The following is a 22,641-nucleotide window of genomic DNA, read 5'->3' as shown; positions in this document are numbered from 1 at the left end:
TTCCATTCAAACAAAATCCCGATGACACTCATAGCCAAGAGATACCTTTTCAGAATACCAAAATGGTATTCTTTAAGCACAATGAAATTGATTTTTGGGGAGATTCACACCCTTTCGACAGATTCCCAAGGGAAGTTCTTGATTCAAAAAATATAAGAAGCAAATTTTAGAATAAGGAATTTGATAACTTCAGTACTCACTAGAATACCATTTTCTCCTAATTTCTTAAGGTTCAGGGAGTGCATGCTATCATTACACTTTTCTATGATTTGGCGAAAAGTCCATGATGAACTTTGGCTAAGAATTTTAGGGCCTTCAACTGAATATTCTCTGTTCAACTAAGCTAAGCACTTCAGTGCTTTAAATTATTAAATTCCCATTTATTTTCTACCTTGCTGGATACAATACCCTGCAAGAGGTAAAGAGATGAGAGGCTCACTATATTATAGGTGTAATCTTTCTTCAGTTTCATTTCATTATTTAAATAATGTTTTGTTATCAACATCATTCCTAATGATACTGTACACTTGAAAAGATGATCAATGTGATCAACCTGTGATATAAAAGTGCCATCCCACATGGTTTATTTAATAGTCCCAATTTTCATTTCATTACAAGCATTACCAGAATTCCAGTGTTGCGGCACCTGTGGCTCTAAGGAGTAGGGCGCTGGCCCCAAATGCTGGAGGTGGCAGGTTCAAACCCAGCCCCAGCCATAAACTGCAGAATTCCAATGTTGCTTATGCATCTCTGCTTGTAAATGAAGAGTATATTTCTATCCTTGTAAGAAAACTCTCAAAGAATAGAATTACTACTTAATTATCAGACATAAATGATTTAGTATCTAACAATGAAAATATTATTATACTTCGCAAGTTCAAAAAGCCATGTATTTTGAAGAGGCTATTCATTTTTTAAGAAAATTCATCATACATACCAAAAGACCAAAGGAGATCATTTTTTAAAAGTTAATATCTATAAATGTGACTCGTAAGGATTTTAAAAATGCATTTCATGAAATAAAAATTCATTTAATTAAGAAGTTCAGAGAGTGTGATCGTATTCAAATCTATTACCTTAAACAGTGAGGAGATAAAGCACACTTAAAATAAACTGCTTGTTAACTATAATTACCTCCTTTTGTCCCTGACTTGGCATACAAAGAGAGAAAGAGGTGCTAACTAAATTTTCCTGTTATTTGCACAAGTGACATAAACTTATTTCTAAAAGTGTAGTTCAAGGCATTTGTAGTTCTTGGATTAAAGAATATAGACAGTGATGAAATTAATAGCATTTAATAGTAGTTTTCGTAATTTCTATTTGTGTAACAAATGTGACAATCTTGAAATCGTATTTATTCCATTTTCATACTTCTGCTTACTCTCCTTCTATTTGACTCTCTTCTGCTGTTGCCCATAAACCAAAATCTGTTTTTTTTAAAGATTCCAGACAATCTCCAACTCTAAAATTTCTTCCCAGACATTCTACTTCACAGTGAGCTTCCCACTCTCTTCAGCTTTTGGTTATACAATATTGCATTTACCATATTTGCTCAAAATGTCATTTTTGTTATACGTTATATTTTTCCTGTTGCTCTATCGTTGAACCTAGAAACAAAAGAAAGTGACAAAACAACTATTTGTTGTTATATACATTTTTGGAATTAAAAAGGCTCCCTATACCTACAGTTCCACTGTTTTCAATACTTACTACTTAAAACCTTATGATGTATTTAGCTAGAGGTATTTTCGCTTACAGGTAAAAGCACAGTAATGATGTAATATTTCTCAGTAACAGTTTTGAATAGCAAAGGACATATAAGATATAAACGTGAAGGGAGCTGGTATGTGAAGAGATCGCATGGTCAGGTGCCAGGCTCTTTTTAACAGTCAGCCAAGAACTCAATACCAAGAGGACAAGCACCAAGTCATTCATGAAGGATGTGCCACCATGAGCCACTTCCCTCTCCACCCCCACATATCCCACATTAGGAATCAAATTATAACATGAGATGTGAAGGGGTCAAATATCCAAATTACAGCAGGTAAGAAAAATGTATTTTTGAAATATAGTAACTATTTTCTTATCTCTAACATTGTAACAACTACATAAACAAAAAAGGAAGGCATTCTCATCTCAAGGTGATCAAACAAACAAAACCTATGGCTAGCCCTTAATGAAAGTTTATGATGTGTGTAATACCAAGCAAATACCTACCATATCTCATTCAGTCCTTACAATGCCAGCAGGAAAAAGGTGCTATTGTTATTTATACACACAGAAGAAAAGACTGACTCATAAATGTATTAGGTAACTTACCCAAAGTCACCTGAGGGGAAAAAGGGCAAATTAAATTCCAAATTTGACTTGAGAGCCTGACATATTAATTGCTAGGTAAGATTGCTACTCAGATCTTCAAAACAGCAAATCAATTTCCCATAAAATTAAAGAATGATAAAGAAGATCAGGTAAGAGATGTATTGAAAAACTCTAATTAGTATAACAATGACTATTTTTGTCTGAGCTTTCTGACAAAAGGTTCAAAGTGTATTACTCTGAAGTGCCAAGATAGGCAAAAAAAGCCACTATTCCTTTCATAGATGGACAATTCAAAGTTTTCTAACCTATAACTAACTTTTCATTTGGTACAGACAGCCATTCCCTGTTTTCATTTGCATATGATTTTTAGTTACTGATTTAACATATTAATTCTATTTTAAACTGTGTTGACCATAGTAATGGACACATTTTTCAGTTATACCGCCCCCTCCTTCCTCGAATTCTCAAAAATAAAAACAAAAAATAAATAAACCTTTCTCCAAAGAGTGGAGATAAATCCAAACCATATTTCATTTGAACCCTGTCACATTGATCACCTTAAGTAAGTTTCTTAAAGCTTCCTATAAAGACAGCAACTCTGGCAAAAAAAAAAAAAAAAAAAAAATCTTTATTTTTCAATGTTATACCACAGCTCAGATTTTGTAACTTCCTACAGAATTCTAGGGTAATTCACTAGTAAGTGAATTATCACTCATCCCAAATTTCATGAAAGCAGTGTTTTAACTGACCACATGGTATTACACTGACAAAAGAATTTCCTTAGTTTCACAATTATGGTGGATATACCGTGCCCTCTGCTGCATAAACCGAGGAAACTTTGACCAAGCTAAAAATATCTAAAACCAGATGATAGAAACTACCAAGATGGCAGCCGAGTAACAGCTTCCCTGAAACTGGGCACCGTGAGTCAGGGGAGATAACATTCCAGGCATCTCTGGCTGGGGGAACCTGCCTATAATCATCCCTTTAAGGATACAGGGAGTCAGCGAGAGACTTCTGGACCCCAAGAGAAAGACAAAAACAGTGGAAAACTGGCAAGTGGTTGCGTGTATTCCATCGGTGTAATCCCGCCAGCAGCTGTAAGTGCAGTAGCAGTGAGACTGCAAACCGGAAAGGCCTTACCTGTGAACTGTTTTGGTGTTTTTGGACTTGGCACTCAGTTCAACTGCCTTGGGGAGAGCTTGAGCAGGAGGGCAGAGAACTTTAGGCGTTGTCTAGGGCCCCAGACTGAGCAGCTGAGCCAGACGGAGCTAACAGTGTTTGGCTGTGGGCCGCAGGGAGCCATTGTGAGAGAACTGCCCCAGCTAATAGTGTTTGGCTGTGGGCCGTAGGGAGCCATTGTGAGAGAACTGCCCCAGCAAGCTCTGCCCTCAGGGTCGCAGAGCAAGGATCGGGCGGGAGCTAGTAACCTAGTGACTGGGAAGCCTCAGGCTGGGACTGAGCCGCCTTACAGCCTTAACCCTCAGGGGCAGAGTGAGACCTGTTCTGGCACACTGGGTAAGTGGATAGCCACTTCAGCAGAGATCCCAGTGACAAGCACTTTCCTGGGAAAGCTTCTGTTTAGCCAGGTTTAGACATCTAAAGTGCCTTTTAAGAGGGCTGAAGAGAGATTTCGGGTCTCCACCTTGTGGGGTTTGAGAAATCAGCGGATGCCTCCAGTCGTATAAGCATTGTGATTAACGTCTCAAACCCCAGAAGATCACCCTGTGGCCCAGACAATATTCAACAAGATATATATACTGCTTTGTTTTTACCTGTTTTTTGTTTGTTTGTTTTTTATTTTGTTGTTGTTTTTTAATTTCGACCTTTTCCATACATATTCTTTTCTTTTTTTTCTTTCTTTACTTTCTCCACTTTTCTAGTTTAAATACAATTTCCCATTCCTACCTCTTTCAATAATTAGAACTTTATTTTTGCTAGTGTTTTTACTGCTATTATTTGGTTTTTCACCCAATTTTATCCGTAAAGTTTTCTGTTTGCTTGTTTTGGTTTGATTTACACCATTTTTGTCTTTCCTGTCTACTTGGTGCAGGTGGGGTACTGTGTCCGATCAGGTTAGCAAAGAGATGCAGACCTCAAGGGAACCACACCCAACTGGGCACCCCCTGAGGTTGGGTTTTTTTTAAGGTTGTGTCAAAGTACCCTACTGTATGTACACCAAGATTGCTCTGTCTCGCTCTTTCTGTGCCTCTCTTCTTTTTGTCAATATTCCCTTTTACCCACCCCATATCCTTTCTCCATTTTCTTTTTCTTCCTTCTTTCTTTCTTTTTATTTCTTCTATCCCTTCATGCTCTACAACCTTCTCATCCTTCGGGTCCTGTACCAAAAGGACTCATCAAAACCTAGTCCACAGGCATGGGAACTAAAAGAGCAAGAGGAAGTGAAAGGAAAATTAGGGCAAGGAAACAGATAAAAGAAATCAGTCATGAGGAAGAATCAGCAGAAAACTCCTGGCAACATGAAGAACCGGTACAAAGCAACCTCTCCAAGGGACCATGAGGTAGCTACTGCAGAGGATTCTACCCATAAAGAAATGATAGGAATGACAGAAAGGGAATTTAGAATAAATATGATGAAAACAATGAAAGAAATGATGGAAACAATGAAGGAAACTGCTAATAAAGTGGAAAATAACCAAAAGGAAATCTTAAAACAGAATCAAATAAAAGATGAACGACATGAAGAATACAGAAAGGATATAGCAGAGCTGAAGGAACTGAAGCAATTAGGAAACTTAAAGATGCAAGTATCAGCAACAGGTTAGACCATGCAGAAGAAAGAATGTCGGAGGTAGAGGATAAAGTTCTTGGGATAACTCAGATAGTTAAAGAGGCAGAAAAGGAGAGAAAGCAGAAGGTTCACTGTCAGAATTATGGGACTTTATGAAGCGTTCCAACGTGAGTTACAGGAATCCCAGAAGGGGAAGAAGAATGTCCCAGAGGAATGGAAACCATACTAGAAAATGTTATAAATGAAAATTTCTCAAATATCACCAAAGATTCTGACACACTGCTTTCAGAAGGATATCGGACCCTAGGTTGCCTCAACTCTAACCGACCTTCTCCAAAATACGTTGTGATGAACATGTCCAAAGTCAAGACAAAAGAAAAAATTCTGCAAGCTGCCAGGAGTAAGCGCCAGTTGCCCTACAGGGGAAAATCCATGAGAGTGACTGCAGACTTCTCTACTGAAACTTTCCCAGAAAGAACACAATGGTCACCTACCTTTAATCTACTTAAACAGAACAATTTCCAGCCCAGAATTCTCTACCCTGCTATGCTAAGCTTTAAAAAAATTGACAGAGAAATCAAATCATTTACGGATACACAAACATTGAGGAAATTCGCCACAACAAGACCAGCTCTACAGGAAATACTTCAACCTGTTCTAGACACTGACCATCACGATGGATCAGCAGGAAAGTTAGAACTCAGAAATTAAAGGACAGAACCTAACTCCCACACTGATGCAAAAGATAAAACTAAGCAAAGGACTCTCACGAAATAAGATGAACAGAATACTACCACACTTATCAATTATCTCAATAAATGTTAATGCTTGAATTCCCCACTGAAGAGGCACAGATTGGCTGACTAGATTAAAAAACACAAGCCATCCATTTGCTCTCTGCAGGAAACACACCTAGCTTCAAAAGACAAATTAAAACTCTGAGTCAAGGTTTGGAAGACGATTTTTCAGGCAAATGGAATTCAGAAGAAAAGAGGAGTTGCAATCTTATTTTCAGATACATGTGGATTTAAAGCAACTAAAGTCAAAAAAGACAAAGATGGTCACTTTATATTGCTGAAGGGAAAAATACAAGAAGACGTTTCAATTCCAAATATTTATGCACCCAATTTAAATGCTCCCAGATTCTTGAAACAGACCTTACTCAGTCTGAGAGATATGATATCTGATAATGCCATAATGACAGGGACTTTAACACTCCTCTTACAGAGCTGGACAGATCTTCTAAACAGAAATTAAACAAAGATATAAGAGATTTAAATGAGACCCTAGAACAACTGTGCTTGATAGACACATATAGAACACTCCATCCCAAAGATAAAGATATAAATTCTTCTCATCACCCATGGAACATTCTCCAAAACTGATCATATCCTGGGACACAAAACAAATATCAACAGAATCAAAAGAATTGAAATTTTACCTTGTATCTTCTCAGATCATAAGGCAGTAAAGGTGGAACTCAACTCTAACAAAAATGTTCGACCCCACACAAAGGCATGGAAATTAAACAACCTTGTGTTGAACAACAGATGGGTGCAGGAAGAAATCAAACAGGAAATCATTACCTTCCTTGAGCATAACAACAATGAAGACACAAGCTACCAAAACCTGTGGGATACTGTAAAAGCAGTTTTGAGAGAAAAATTTGTCGCTTTAGATGCTTACATTCGAAAAACCGAAAGAGAGCGCATTAACAAACTCACAAGCCATATTAAAAAATAAATAAAATAGATAAACCATCGTCCAGACTAACTAGTAATAGAAAAGTAAAATCTCTAGTAACGTCAATCAGAAATGATAAAGGGGAAATAACAACTGATCCCACAGAGATACAAGAGATCATCTCTGAATACTACCAGAAATTCTATGCCCATGCCCAGAAATTTGACAATGTGGAGGAAAGAAATCAATATTTGGAATCACACTCTCTCCCTAGACTTAGTTAGGAAGAAATAGAGCTCCTGAACAGACCAATTTCAAGCACCGAGATTAAAGAAACAATAAAAAAGCTTCCAACCAAAAAATGCCCTGGTCCAGATGGCTTCACACCAGAATTCTATCAAACCTTCAAGGAAGAGCTTATTCCTGTACTGCAGAAATTATTCCAAAAGAAGAGGAAGGAATCTTTTCCAACACATTCTACAAAGCAAACATCACCCTGATACCAAAACCAGGAAAAGACACAACTAAAAACGAGAATTTCAGAACAATTTCACTCATGAATACAGATGCAAAAATTCTCAACAAAATACTAGCCAATAGATTACAGCTTATCATCAAAAAAGTCATACATCATGATCAAGTAGGTTTCATCCCAGGGATGCAAGGCTGGTTTAACATACGCAAGTCCATAAACGTTATCCACCATATTAACAGAAGCAACAAGAAAGATCATATGATCTCTCAATGGATGCAGAAAAAGCATTTCATAAAATCCAGCATCCTTTTCTAATTAGAACACTGAAGAGTATAGGCATAGGTGGCACATTTCTAAAACTGACTGAAGCTGTCTACGACAAACCCATAGCTAATATTTTACTGAATGGAGTAAAACTGAAGCTATTCCTCTTAGAACTGGAACCAGACAAGGTTGTCCTCTGTCACCTTTACTATTCAACATAGTGCTGGAAGTTCTAGCCAATACAATTAGGCAAGAAAAAGAAATAAAGGAAATCCAAATGGGAGCAGAGGAGGTCAAACTCTCCCTCTTTGTAGACGACATGATTAGAGAATCCCAAAGACTCAACCACAAGACTCCTAGAAGTCATAAAAAAATACAGTAATGTTTCAGGATATAAAATCAATGTCCACAAGTCAGTAGCCTTTGTATACACCAATAACAGTCAAGATGAGAAGCTAATTAAGGACACAACTCCCTTCACCATAGTCTCAAAGAAAATGAAATACCTAGGAATATACCTAACAAAGGAGGTGAAGGACCTCTATAAAGAAAATTATGCAATCCTTAGAAAGAAAATAGAAGAGGACTGTAAGAAATGGAATAACATGCCATCCTCATGGCTGGGAAGAATCAACATTGTTAAAATGTCCATACTTCCCAAAGCAATCTACCTATTCAATGCCATTCCTATTAAAATACCAACAACGTACTTTCAAGATTTGGAAAAAATGATTCTGCGTTTTGTATGGAACCAGAAAAAAACCCATACAGCTAAGGCAGTTCTTAGTAATAAAAATAAAGCTGGGGGCATCACCATACCAGATTTTAGCCATAGTGGTCAAGACGGCACGGTACTGGCACAAAAATAGAGACATAGACACTTGGAATCGAATTGAAAACCAGGAACTGAAACTAAAATCTTACAACTACCTAATCTTTGATAAACCAAACAAGAACATACCTTGAGGGAAAGACTCCCTATTCAATAAATGGTATTGGGAGAACTGAATATCCACATGTAAAAGACTGAAACTGGACCCACAACTTTCCCCACTCACAAACATTGATTCAAGATGGATAAAGGACTTAAATTTAAAAGGCATGAAACAATAAAAATCCTCCAAGAAAGCATAGGAAAAACACTGGAAGATATTGGTCTGGGGAAAGACTTCATGCAGAAGACTGCCATGGCAATTGCAACAACAACAAAAGTAAACAAATGGGACTTCATTAAACTGAAAAGCTTCTGTACAGCTAAGGAGACAACAACCAAAGCAAATAGACAACCTACACAATGGGAAAGGATATCTGCATATTTTGAATCAGACAAAAGCTTGATAACTAGGATCTATAGAGAACTCAAATTAATCTACATGAGAAAAGCCAATAATCCAGACATGAATAGAACCTTCTCTAAAGAAGACAGACAAATGGCTAACAAACATATGAAAAAATGTTCATCATCCCTATCTATTAGAGAAATGCAAATCAAAACCACCCTGAGATACCATCTAACCCCATCGAGAATGGCCCACATCACAAAAATCTCAAAACTGCAGATGCTGGCATGGATGTGGAGAGAAGGGAACACTTTTACACTGCTAGTGGGACTGCAAACTAGTACGACCTTTTTGGAAGGAAGTATGGAGAAACGTCAAGGCACTCAAAGCTAGACCTCCCATTTGATCCTGCAATCCCATTACTGGGCATCTACCCAGAAGGAAAAAATCCTTTTATCATAAGGACACTTGCACTAGACTGTTTATAGCAGCTCAATTTACAATCGCCAAAATGTGGAAGAAACAGCCTAAATGCCCATCAACCCAGGAATGGATTAACAAGCTGTGGTACTATTTAGCCATTAAAAAAAAAATGGAGACTTTATATCCTTTGTATTAACCTGGATGGAAGTGGAAGACATTATTCTTAGTAGAGCATCACAAGAATGGAGAAGAATGAATCCTACGTACTCAATTTGACATGAGGACAAAGAATGACAATTAAGGTCACGGTGGGGGTGGGGGAAGGGGAGAGCAGAGAGAGAAAGGAGGGAGGAGTGGGCAAAGGAAGAGTGGAGAGAGGGAAGGAGGGAGGGGGGTGGGGCCTTGGTGTGTGCCACAGCTTTTGGGGGCAAGACACGATTGCAAGAGAGACTTTACCTAACAAATGCAATCAGTGTAACCCAGCTTTTTGTACCCTCAATGAATCCCCAACAATAAAAAAAAAAATAAAATAAAAAGTTTAAAAAAATAATAAAGAAAAAAATATCTAAAACCAAATAAAGCATGGGCAAAAAAATATTTCTGGAAAATCTATAATTCAGAATCGTATTTTGCATTTCAGCACATTGCCTTTGTATAAATTTTGACATTGTCTATACACAGTGAGTAATTTTCCTTCACATACATTTAGAGTTCTTAACCCGATCATCTGCTATTTTATCTGTATTTTAAACTGATTGCATTTGTCTTTCAGGAACAAGTTCCCAAAAGACACAGTGAAATGAAATCTGGGTGTTGCCTTGTTATGCTTTATACCTCATACCAAGAATTGGATGTGAATGACACACAGTGGAACTCTGATTATAATTCAAAACCACTTCAATCCATAGCAGAGTCAGAGTCAACAGAAGACAAACGTGTTTTACTTTGCAAAAGGAGAGAAAAGAAAAGTTACTTGGTATATTAAAAAAATGCTCCAACAGCCAGTAAGGGATCGGACAGTTACATAAGAAAATCCAAAGTTCTCAAATTGTAGGCATAATGGACCCAAAATATACAACAGAAGATGATTCATGATAGTTGAGGCAGTTTAACTAAAAACACATATGAAACATATTTCCTATCATGAAACACATTTTAAATTCACTTTGCAGGGTGTCCAAACCTGCAGACTTACGTCTGCATACTGATTTTGTGAGGACCACTTTTGCTTATCTATGGTATCATATATATGAAAAGTATGCCCTGACCTTTTTTCTACTAATCAGCTTCCATTAGTGTTTCTGTGTTGAATGTATGGCCCAAGGAAACTACTATCTTTCAATGTTTGGCAGAGGAAGAATAAGGTTGGACACCCCTGGAAACTCTACAAAGTCTATTTTTAACTTATATAGAATTAATATAACTTTGAACTGCTTTGAAATAGGACTACCAGTAAATACTATCAGCAAAAGATGGCTAAAGATAAAAATTCTTAAATTATTAGAAGTTGCTAGAAATTGAGGAAAGGGAATTTATGCTCCTTCTTCTGATGTGGGTTTGGAGATAAGTGGCAAGCTTTTGGTAACAAGTAGAGAATAATGGAGGAAAAGGCAAATACATTATGACAGATCAGAAAGCCAGAAAAAGCTTGTTTAAGGAGATGCCATTAGAACTTAGACTTAATAACTAAAGTCAGCCAGGGCACTCGCCTGAGATATGAGTGGTTTGATGCTCACACAGATGAGCAGCGTTAGCAAGCCACAGAGTCATAGTAAAGAGTTCAGATACTAATCAAATTGTTTAGGCAAAATATGCTAGAGGTTTCAAAAGAGGTAAAAACAGTGGAAATGAAGGTAGTAGGTAACTTCATGATGTATTTTGGAGGTAAGGAGCAGACAAGATTTGTCAATAGGTCTGTTATGTGTCACAAGGCCAAAAGATGTATTAAGAATGACTTCCAGGGCGGCGCCTGTGGCTCAAAGGGGTAGGGCACCGGCCCATATGCCAGAGGTGGTGGGCTCAAACCCAGCCCCGGCCAAAAAATGCAAAAAAAAAAAAATAAAAAGAATGACTTCCAGGTCTAGGGCTTGAACAATGGCAATGATATTGCCACCTACTGAAATGGGAAAATGAGGTGAAGGGAAGGTTTTAAGCAGGGAGTAGAGAAAGGAGACAAGTTTTATAACTAATATAATTAGGATTTCAAGTAAACAGTTGGATATTTCAATTTGAAGTTAATAAAATGGATTGAGGTAGAGAATTTTTAGTTTGGAAGTTGTTCGCATAGAGATATTATTCAAAGACCTAGGTCTAAAGAGTTATCAGGAAAAAGGGGGATGAGGCGATGATTCAATCGATCTCCAAGAGGAAAAGAAAATAATTAAAGAAATATTAAAGTGAGATAAGCATAGTCTGCAAGAGATAGGACAGACTAACAGTCTAACCAGAACTATACAGTGAGAGACTGGACTACTTGCATACATTACAGGCTTTCCACAACAGAGGTATTTCAAGTACAAAAGAAAGGGTAAGATGATCATCTGTAGAATTTCTACTAAAGTGATTCTTATAAGGCGTGGGAGTTTCTTGAAATGTTCTTCCATGGTACTATTTAAAGAGACTGTTAAGACTTTCCAATTTACTTTATGTAATTTATTTACTTAATAAGTGGATTCCAGCATATAAATCACTGTCATATAAAACGTACGTCAGCTAGTTGCCATTAATTGTTACCTGTTTTTGTTAGCAAAAGGTTATCCAGGTGCCTGTCTCCAACTCCAAGTATATATGTAATCACGCAATATCCAGCTGCAAAAACAGAACAAAAATTGTGAAAAACACATGAAAACCCGGTTATATATTTCACTGCATATAAAAGCATCTGTGCTATTTTCATTTCAGTTTGCTTCCTACTGCCTTTGATGTCTCATTTAAATTCTCAGATTTACAAACTTTGACTCTATGAAGAATCTACTGCTTGAAACTCAAAAGAAATTACTATTTGCTACAGAAAAAATAACTTGTAGAATTTTGTTAAATTGTAAAAGTCACTTGTATTAGAAACCAAGTTAGGCCTCAGGAACCTTAATTATAACATGTGTCTACTATTTCTAATTTTAAATTGGACACACATTAAAGATAACACTGAAAAAGAAGAATTATGCTGGGCACGGTGGCTCATGCCTATAATCCCACCACTCTGGGAGGCTGAGGTGGATAGACTGCCTGAACTCACAGGTTCGAGACCAACCTTAGCAAGAGCCAGACCCCCATCTCTAAAAACAGCCAGACATTGCGGCAAGTGCCTATAGTCCCAGCACTCTGGGAGGCCAAGGTGGGTGGAATGCTTGAGCTCACAGGTTTGAGACCAGCCTGAGCAACAGCGAGACTCCCATCTCTAAAAGTAGGCATTGTGGCGAGTGCCTGTAGTCCCAGCTACTGGGGAGGGTGAGGCAAGAGAATTGCTTGAGCCCAAGAGTTTGAGGTTGCTGTGAGTTACGATGCCATAGCACTCTATCATGGGCGACAAAGTGAGACTATCTCAAAAAAAAAGAAAAAGGAAAAGAAAAAGAAGTCTGTACAGAAGTACACATAATAAAGTCAACTATCAACCCTCCCACAACCCATAACCGTGTTATCAATAAGATAACAGAAGTATGTGAGAGTTTAAAAAAAAAAACAAAAAACAACCTCTCTACATAGGGAAACAATCTTGACATGCTAGCACCTAGAAAATCAAATGTATTTGAATGGTAAAGTAATTATGAGCATCACATAATCATCTTCTAAAGTGTTATGAAAAATTACACGGTCAAGCTAGAGGCAGAATTGTTGGCTCTAGTTTTATTCTCGTTTACCTTTCTCTTCTAAAAAAAGTCTGAAAACCTACCATTTATTGAATCTACAAAACAGAATTTAGCAAATAGCACCTTCTTGTAGCTCTTCTTCCCACTATGTTTATTTCTCCCATTAGTAAACTGACAACAAACATAATATGCAAATATATGCAAGTATATGTTTACAAACCATGTTTATTTCAGCCTATACATAGAAACAAGATTGAACTACCTGTTAATAATCAAATTAACCCTGTTCGAAGGTTCTGAAGACCACTGCACAAATCCAAAGGAACCTGAGCAACAATTCATTAATTAGTTAATAATAATCAGTTACAATGTACTAAAGACTAGGCTCTTAGCTGGCATCTTATATTCATCATCTCTAGCCCCTTTAATGACACCAGTTAAATATTATAGCCATTCTTCAAATGAGACACCTCAGGCTCCAAGAATTAATCAGATTGTCCAAGCTCACTGGTCTAATGTGTGTATCTAATGTGAAATGTAAGAAAATGTAGTCACATGGAAAGCACTTTTGAAGAGGGGACTGATTCGGTGGGGGAGATTAACTCATTAGGTTCTTTTCTCCTTCCCCGGCTACACATCAAACATGATGGGTGCAGCTGCAGCAGTGTTTGGGAGCATGAGGAAAAGGCCAGGAGAACCACAAAGACTTTGGCTGGCTCTGACTCACCTTAAGCAGCTAAACAACAGCAATCCCAAATACCTGGTCTTGTTACAACAAGAAACTCTGGCATTTTTAAGCCACTTACAAAAAGATTATGTTAAATGCAGCTGAGGGAAATTGTTAACACATTTAGTGGTCCACTGGGGAGGACTTAAGAGGTACCTAGAAGAGAGTAGAAGTAGAACAAACTATACCATACTTGAGGACCAAGTTTGTACCCTTCAGTTTTCGTAAAGTTTACTGGAACACAGCAACACCTTTCACTTACAGATTGTCTTGAGCACCACATGTAGTATATACAACATCTTAAAATTGCTTTTATACAACTTTGACTTCACGTAAAATGTAGAGAAAAACATATATAATCCTACTTCCCTTCACTTAATAAAGATATGTGAGAATAATTAGTACTATGTAGTCCCACATTTACTTGGATGATATAGTCTTGACACCTTGCATAATCTACAAAAATATCACCACGCTATCATCACTTTCTTCTTCTAACGCCTTACCAAAAAAACCCAAAATGTTAGTTTTTTTTTTTTTTTGAGCAAAAGTCTCACTTTGTTACCCTCAGTGGATTGCTGTGGCATCGTACCTCACAGCAACCTCAAACTCCTAGGCTCAAGTGATCTTCTTGGCTCAGCCTCCAAAGTAGCTGGGACTTCAAGCTCTCACCACAACGACCGGCTATCTTTTTTAGAGACAGCGTCCCACTCTGGCAATCCACCTACCTTGGCCTCACAGACTGCTGGGATTACAGGCAATCTATCACACCCAACCTCAAAATGTTACTTTCTAAAATGAAAGTTACTAGGGTGGCGCCTGTGGCTCAGTGAGTAGGGCGCCGGCCCCATATATCGAGGGTGGCGGGTTCAAACCCAGCCCCGGCTAAAATGCAACCAAAAAATAGCCGGGCGTTGTGGTGGGCGCCTGTAGTCCCAGCTGCTTGGGAGGCTGAGGCAGGAGAATTGCAGAAGCCCAAGAGCTAGAGGTTGCTGTGAGTCCTGTGACATCATGGCACTCTACCGAAGGTGGTAAAGTGAGATTCTGTCTCTACAAAAAAACAAAAGTTACTATAGTTAGGTTATAGCCTTCATATGAAAGCTATAAATTAGCTTCATAATAGGGCTGAGTATATTGGATACTTTTTCTTCCATTCTTGAGATACTTTGCTATGACAATGTTTAATAATCAAGATCCTAGCCCAAAAGAACAACTTTATTAAATACTGAATCTTCTAATAAAAAATTCAAGTAATTGCTTTTATCTTCCAACTCACAAAAACATAACAGATTTGATAACACACCAAGACACACAGAACAAAAGAAGGCTATTCAAGATGAAGAAAAGGCCTGCCATCAAATCAGTTATTGAGGAATGAATAAATGTTGGGAAACGAGAGAGGAATAAGATCTAATTTGAATTTAACTGTCCAGTAGGTCTGATAATTTAAATTTCTACTTCTTTTCCACATGAAAAAGTCAGTCATATTTTCAATAGCTCTTGGGGGACAAAGGACCATTATATAAAAAGACATGATACTACAACACTTAAGCATGTGCCTGTAATATAGTGTTCTGATAATTTTACTAAGTGAACAGGATTTTCAAATTTTAGTCAATATTTATAGGGTATGTGTAAATAGGTATTTCAAGTGGAAAAAGTTAAAATTCCTTTATTTGTGACAGATTTGTCGCCAAAAAGGTTTATAGTAACTATTCTGAAAGTCAGTTAAGGAAATTAAATACAATTATTTTAGGGTACACAAAACACTGCATTGTAAGAATACTAGGTGTGATGTTTTAAAAGATGGCCAAACTTTCTTTCATGTACTTTTCATCCACAGGTTGGGTCTATATCTTTCCCTTGAATCCAGGCAGGCTCCATGACTGGTCTGATCAATAGAATATGACAGAAGTGATACAGCACTAGCTTTCCAGATCAGGAATTCAGAAATTAACATTCTCCACTTCCTGTCTTCTAGAATATGTTTGCTTGCGGAACCTATCTCTGAGAAGTTCAAGCCACAAAAAGGCCATGTATAGGTGATCTACTGCCAAACCCAGCTAGAAGAAAGTATTGAATGCCAGTCATGTGAGCGATCTATTTTTGGTGTCCTCAAGTCTAAATGCTTTGTAGTTTTGTGATCACAGGAAAACACAGACTTGAAGGTTTGGAAAAAAACAGAAAAGGGGGGGGTGGTGGCAGGAAGGAAAGCAGGAAGGAAAACAAAGGAAAGAGGTAGAAATACAGAGTCAGAAGGCAAGAGGAACCACTTTCTTTCAAAGGCTTCAATCAGAAATATTTAGTCTTTAAATCTAAATACACAGAAAGGGTGCGGAGAATGATGGCGGACAGGACAGACGTGTAGCCCACCTCTCCCAAGACACCAGGTGAGAGGCGGTCTGGACCTTCCCTGTGTGTGGATTATTGGAGTGGACAGACAGCTGGAGACGCCCAGCGAACTGGCGGTTTGCTATATATGAGGGGTAATTTAAAGTCAGACTCTGTTGTAGAGATTCTTCCCTGCTCGGCAGTGCCGGCCAGCAGGCCCCTCCCCCACGGAGGTCAGCAGCTTGTAAATGCTGACAAAATCCAATTGACAAGTAATTAATCCTGAACTGAGGGAGGCATCTGAAAGGAGAGCCACTCAAAACCTCGGGGAGCTGGGCAAACTGTTGGACAATTGAAGGGAAGGGATCCTGCCCGGGAAACAGACATTTTGAACTACCCAAAAGGGCGGGCACCTTTCCCCCAGGTGTTACAGGGGACTGGCGGTTCAGGCTACGCAGCGAACTGGCTGACGCCCATCCAAAACTCTGAACCATAAAACTCAGAATAAATCCCCTGAGCGCTCCAACCACGGGAACCGGCTTGAAGCCTAGGACCCGGCTTTGGCTACTGAAGCCGCGGACCGGCTTTGGCCGCTGAAGCCCTGGGAACCAGCTACAGGAGATACCGCGTGAACTCAACACCACTCCCCTTATGGCCGATTGCAGTTGCCAGTTTGCGGGGGAACCTGGGAACAGAGTGGAGAGACTTAGGAAGCGTGGACACCTGCACTGAGTGGGAAGGTCGGTCGCAAGTGCTGTCTGGAAAAGAACAGCCGAGGTTGCACAATTCTTAGGTGACTAACTTTTACGGAACCTCCAAAATGGCGATCAGCCATGGAAGGTGGTTACCATGGTAACGGTATAAACTGTAAACCAGGTATAAGTCTCGAAACCACTCACAGCGCCACCTGGTGTCTAGAAAGTATATTGCAGTATGAATATATTCCTACGAAAGTTGATCCCTACAGCAGACATATAGATATTTATAGGTATATTTCTACCACAAGAATATTTTTGGAGTTGGTGCCTCTTTTTGTTTTGTTTTGGTTTTCGTGGGGGTTTATTTTGTTTTTTTTTGCTGTTGTTTTCTTTTTGTTTGATTTTTCCTCACCATTTTCTTAGAGGAGATTTCGATAATTTTTAATTATTACATTTCATATAGACTTTTTTTATTTCTATGTTTTCTAATTTTAATTTCTTCTTTCTTCTCACCTAACATACCTTCTAACACCACTTTCTTCTCTCTTTTTTTCCCTTTCTTTCAATTATTTTACGATTATCACTATTTTTATTGCAGTTGTTCTTACATTGCTGTTGTCGTGGCCATTGCTTGTATGTTTATGTGTTTCCGTCTGTCTCTGTATCTATGGGCCCATGCGCCTGGTAACCTTTGTATCTGTTTATTTGTTCATTTGGTCTCAATGAGCTCGGTGTTTCGACCTGCAACCCTGAGCTCCTAACACCCCCCTCCACTCTCACTCCGTGATCTGGAGACCTGCCCCCTCAGGAGTCCAGATTCTTGGGTGAACTCTCAAGAGGTGTAGACAGGACCTGGACTACAGCTGGCCAGTGCTGACTCTGTAGCAAAGGAGCGAGAAGACAACGGTCGGCTGAGAGGGAATTACACTGGAGCGTTGGTACCCCGAGGTGCAGAGCAACAGCTGTCTTCAGCAATAACAAGGCCCACCCCTAGATATCCCATAGCCTCTCCTCCTGTCTTCCTGGGCAACCAGATGAGGCCGAGCATCTTCTCAGATGGCAACCACCATGGAACAGACCTGGACTGAAACACAGGCCCCGTGAGTAAAGGGTTTTCCTGAGACGGTACCGACCTGGGTGGAACACGGGGACTAGAAAACACACCCACAGAGCCGGGAAACTCCTAGGGTGGGGCTGATCCAGAGAACCGCTCTACTGAGCCTAAGATGCACCTGGCCCTTAGGGGATCACCAGCCTATAGACAAAAAAGGCCAAGAGGCTACAGCCAACAACTGATCGTGCTGCGAATACAAACCTGCAGGATTAAAGACAGGGCCTGAGACACAGGTTCTGGGAACTCAAATCAGCCTCTCCTCTGCAGAGGAATCTGGAAAGGTCAGAAACAAACTCCCGCAGGGTTGTTCCCTTCACCCAGTAACATAAACTAAGGGTGGGGCTGGAACTGAGAACACCTCCAGCCTCCATCAAATGCCCGAGGTTGACAGGCCACCCCACTCCCTGCTGGATAAAGACAGAGAATAGCGGCCTAGTCGAGCAGACACAGACTACCCTGTGACTTAGGCAGGTGCAAACCCCTGGAGTATCTGCTTACTGCAGACAACTGACTGGGTCACAGCCCTGTGGGACTAGCAGCGACTGGGTGTGACAGAGCTGCAAGGTGGGGAAGGAGGAATCAATCTTCCCAGACTGATCTATCTACCAGTGGCTCTTCCTGACTCCACGCAGCACTGGAGCAACCATTTTAGAGCAGTCACCAGACCCCTAGGATCCAGTTCCCAGGGACCTCTTGAACTCTCCCACCCGAGGCAGCTGCTGACTGAGACAATTGACTTGGACCTTTTGAACTGAGTCACTCACCTGGGGACTATCCAGGTGGTGCCCTGGGTGTGTGGTTGTAGGAAGGTTTGATTTTCCTTTTCCATTTGTTGCCTGTGGTGGGTGGGGTGACTTAATTGCTGATATTTCTCCACAGCTGAGACTTCAACCCAGAGTAACTGTTTCACTAGGGTCACATAGAAACCAGCAGAAAACAAGCAGAACCACTTAGCCCCTCTACACCAAACAGGGCTCCAGTTTCTCAGGCCACAACACTGTACGGGTCCTCGACAAAACACCAGAGGAAAATCAAAGGGAATAAAACAATCATGGGGCAGAATCAGCGGAAAACTCTGGTAACGTGAATAACTAGAATAGATCAACCCCCCCCAAGGAAAGATACGGCAGATGTAATTGAAGATCCCATTCACAAAAAACTGGCTGAAATGTCAGAAATCGAATTCAGAATTTGGATGGCAAACAAGATTAACAAAATGGAATTAGGAATTCGTGGAGAAATTCAAAAGCTGTCTCAAGAATTTAACGAATTTAAAGACAAAACCACCAAAGACTTAGACACACTGAAACAAGAATTTGCAGCCCTCAAAGATATGAAAAATATAGTAGAATCCCTTAGCAACAGAATGGACCAAACAGAAGAAATGATCTCCGACATCGAAGATAAAGCCTTTGAACGCTCCCAAACTCTCAAAAAGGAAGAGAAATGGAGAGCAAAAATGGATCACTCACTCAGAGAGCTCTGGGATAACTCGAAGAAGGCAAATATCCGGCTCATAGGAATTCCTGAAACAGATGAAGTGGCCGCAATGGGCGCAGAGGCCCTTCTGCATGAAATTATGAAAGAGAATTTTCCAGACATGCCTAGAGAACCTGAAATTCAGATAGCAGATAGCTTCAGAACCCCAGCACGACTCAACCCCAATAAGACATCCCCCAGGCATATCATAATTAACTTCACTAAAGTTAATATGAAGGAGAAAATTCTCAAAGCGGCCAGGCGAAAGAAATCTATTACCTTCAAAGAGAAGAACATTAGAATGACTGCAGATCTCTCTGTTGAAACTTTTCAAGCCAGAAGAGGGTGGTCATCAACATTTAATCTCCTAAGCAAAATAACTTTCAACCCCGGATCTTGTACCCACCTAAACTGAGTTTCACTTACGACGGAGAAATTAAATACTTTAATGACATACATATGCTAAAGAAATTTGCATAACCAAACCAGCTCTTCAGGATATTCTCAGAACTATCCTCCATAATGACCAACCCAATCCTCTACTACAAAAGTAAACTCACTCAGAAACTTCTGATCAAACTCTAACTTCCACAATGGCAAAAGGATTAAAAATGCCCACTGCGCTTTAAAAAAACTCAATACCCCAAATTTCACCAAACTTGTCAATGCTCTCCATTAATGTGAATGGCTTAAACTGCCCTCTAAAGAGACATAGGTTAGCTGACTGGATACAAAAACTCAGGCCAGACATTTGTTGCATACAAGAGTCACATCTTTTTTTTTTTTTTCTTTTTTAATTTTTTTTATTAAATCATAACTGTATACAATGATATGATTATGGGGCATCATACACTCACTTCATAAACCATTTGACACATTTTTATCACAGTGGTTAACATAGCCAAGAGTCACATCTTAACTTAAAAGACAAATACAGACTCAGAGTGAAAGGATGGTCATCCATATTTCAGGCAAATGGTAACCAGAAAAAAGCAGGACTTCCAATTTTATTCGCAGACACAATAGGCTTTAAACCAACAAAAGTAAGGAAGGACAAAAATGGTCACTTCATATTTGTTAAAGGTAAGACTCAAAATGATGAGATTTCAATTATTAATATCTATGCACCCAACCAGAAGGCACCTCAATTTATAAGAGAAACTCTAACAGACATGAGCAACTGGATTTCCTCCAACTCTATAATAGTCGGAGATTTTAACACTCCTTTGGCAGTGATGGATCGATCCTCCAACAAAAAAGCTGAGTAAAGAAATTCTAGATTTAAATCTAACCATCCAGCATTTAGATTTAGCACACATCTACAGAATATTTCATCCCAACAAAACTGAATACACATACTTCTCATCAGCCCACGGAACTTACTCCAGAATCGATCACATCTTAGGTCACAAGTCTAACCTCAGCAAATTTAAAGCAATAGAAATTATTCCATGCATCTTCTCGGACCATCATGGAATAAAACTTGAGATCAGTAACAACAGGAAATCTGCATACACATACAAAAACATGGAAGTTAAATAACCTTATGCTGAATGATAGCTGGGTCAGAGATGAGATCAAGAAGGAAATTGCCAAATTTCTGGAACAAACGACATGAACTATCAGAACCTCTGGGACACAGCAAAGGCAGTTCTCAGAGGGAAATTTATAGCACTGCAAGCCTTCCTCAGGAGAACGGAAAAAGAGGAAGTAAGCAACTTAATGGGACATGTCAAGAGACTGGAAATGGAAGAACAATCCAACCCCAAATCCAGTAAAAGAAAAGAAATAACCAAAATCAGAGCAGAACTGAATGAAATTGAAAACAAAAGAATAATACAACAGATCAATAAATCAAAAAGCTGGTTTTTTGAAAAGGTCAACAAAATAGATAAACCTTTGGCCAACCTAATCAGGAAAAAAAGAGTAAAATCTCTAATCTCATCAATCAAAAATAACAAAGACAAAATAACAACAGACTCCTCAGAAATCCAAAAAATCCTTAATGAATATTACAAGAAACTATACTCTCAGAAATACGAAAATCCGAACGAAATCGACCGTTATTTGGAAACACGTCACCTTCCAAGACTTAATCAAAAACAAGTGGAAATATTGAACAGGCCCATATCAAGTTCAGAAATATCATCAACCATACAAAATCTCCCCAAAAAGAAAAGCCCGGGACCAGATTATTTCACGTCAGAATTCTACCAAACCTCTAAAGAGGAATTAGTACCTATACTACTCAACCTGTTCCAAAACAAGGAAGACCACCCAACACATTCTATGAAGCAAACATCACCCTGATCCCCAAACCAGGAAAAGACCCAACAAGAAAAGAAAATTATAGACCAATATCACTAATGAATATAGATGCAAAAATATTCAACAAGATTCTAACAAACAGAATCCAGGAACATATCAAACAAATCATACATCATGACCAAGTGGGTTTTATCCCAGTGTCTCAAGGCTGGTTCAAAATACGTAAATCTATAAATGTAATAGAGCACATAAACAAATTAAAAAACAAAGACCATATGATTCTCTCAATCGATGCAGAAAAAGCTTTTGATTACATCCAACATCCATTCATGATCAGAACACTTAAGAAAATTGGAATAGAAGGGACATTTCTAAAACTGACAGAGGCCATCTACAGCAAACCCACAGCCAATATCATATTGAATGGAGTTAAATTGGAATCATTTCCACTTAGATCTGGAACCAGACAAGGCTGCCCATTGTCTCCATTGCTCTTTAACATTGTAATGGAAGTTTTAGCCACCGCAATTAGGGAAGAAAAGGCGATCAAGGGTATCCACATAGGGTCAGAAGAGATCAAACTTTTGCTCTTCGCAGATGATATGATTCTATATCTGGAAAATACTAGGGACTCTACTACAAAACTCTTAGAAGTGATTAAGGAATACAGCAGTGTCTCAGGTTACAAAATCAACATTCATAAATCGGTACCCTTTATATATACCAACAATAGTCAAGTTGAAAAAACAATTAAGGACTCTATCCCATTCACAGTAGTGCCAAAGAAGATGAAATACTTGGGAGTTTATCTAACAAAGGACGTGAAAGATCTATATAAAGAGCACTATGAAACTCTTAGAAAAGAGATAGCTGAGAATGTTAACAAATGGAAAAAATACAATGCTCATGGTTGGGAAGAATCAACATTGTTAAAATGTCCATACTACCCAAAGCAATATATAATTTCAACGCAATCCCCATTAAAGCTCCACTGTCATACTTTACAGATCTTGAAAAAATAA

General features: G+C 38.9%; 1 protein-coding gene across 7 annotated transcripts in view; it reads right to left on the bottom strand.

The window, feature by feature from the left end:
• LOC128571651 (phosphatidylinositol 3-kinase catalytic subunit type 3-like) overlaps window positions 1–22,641 on the bottom strand; it is a 189,507-nt gene that overhangs the window by 47,125 nt on the left and 119,741 nt on the right. For 6 of the 7 annotated variants that reach the window (XR_008375948.1, XM_053571250.1, XM_053571252.1 and 3 more), the window contains one exon: window positions 11,930–12,004. Coding sequence is in view for 6 of the 7 variants with exons in the window: in XM_053571250.1 (XP_053427225.1) it covers window positions 11,930–12,004 (75 nt within the window). In the remaining variant the exon portion in view is untranslated. Of the gene's footprint in view, window positions 1–1,352; window positions 1,608–11,929; window positions 12,005–22,641 lie in introns of those variants that run through there. The other variant, XM_053571253.1, reaches the window with a different exon arrangement.

This window comes from Nycticebus coucang, chromosome 19 (genome assembly GCF_027406575.1).
Source record: "Nycticebus coucang isolate mNycCou1 chromosome 19, mNycCou1.pri, whole genome shotgun sequence".
Lineage (NCBI taxonomy): Eukaryota > Metazoa > Chordata > Mammalia > Primates > Lorisidae > Nycticebus > Nycticebus coucang.
The sequence above is the reverse complement of the archived record's forward strand: the minus strand, read 5'-3'. Positions and strand labels throughout refer to the sequence as shown.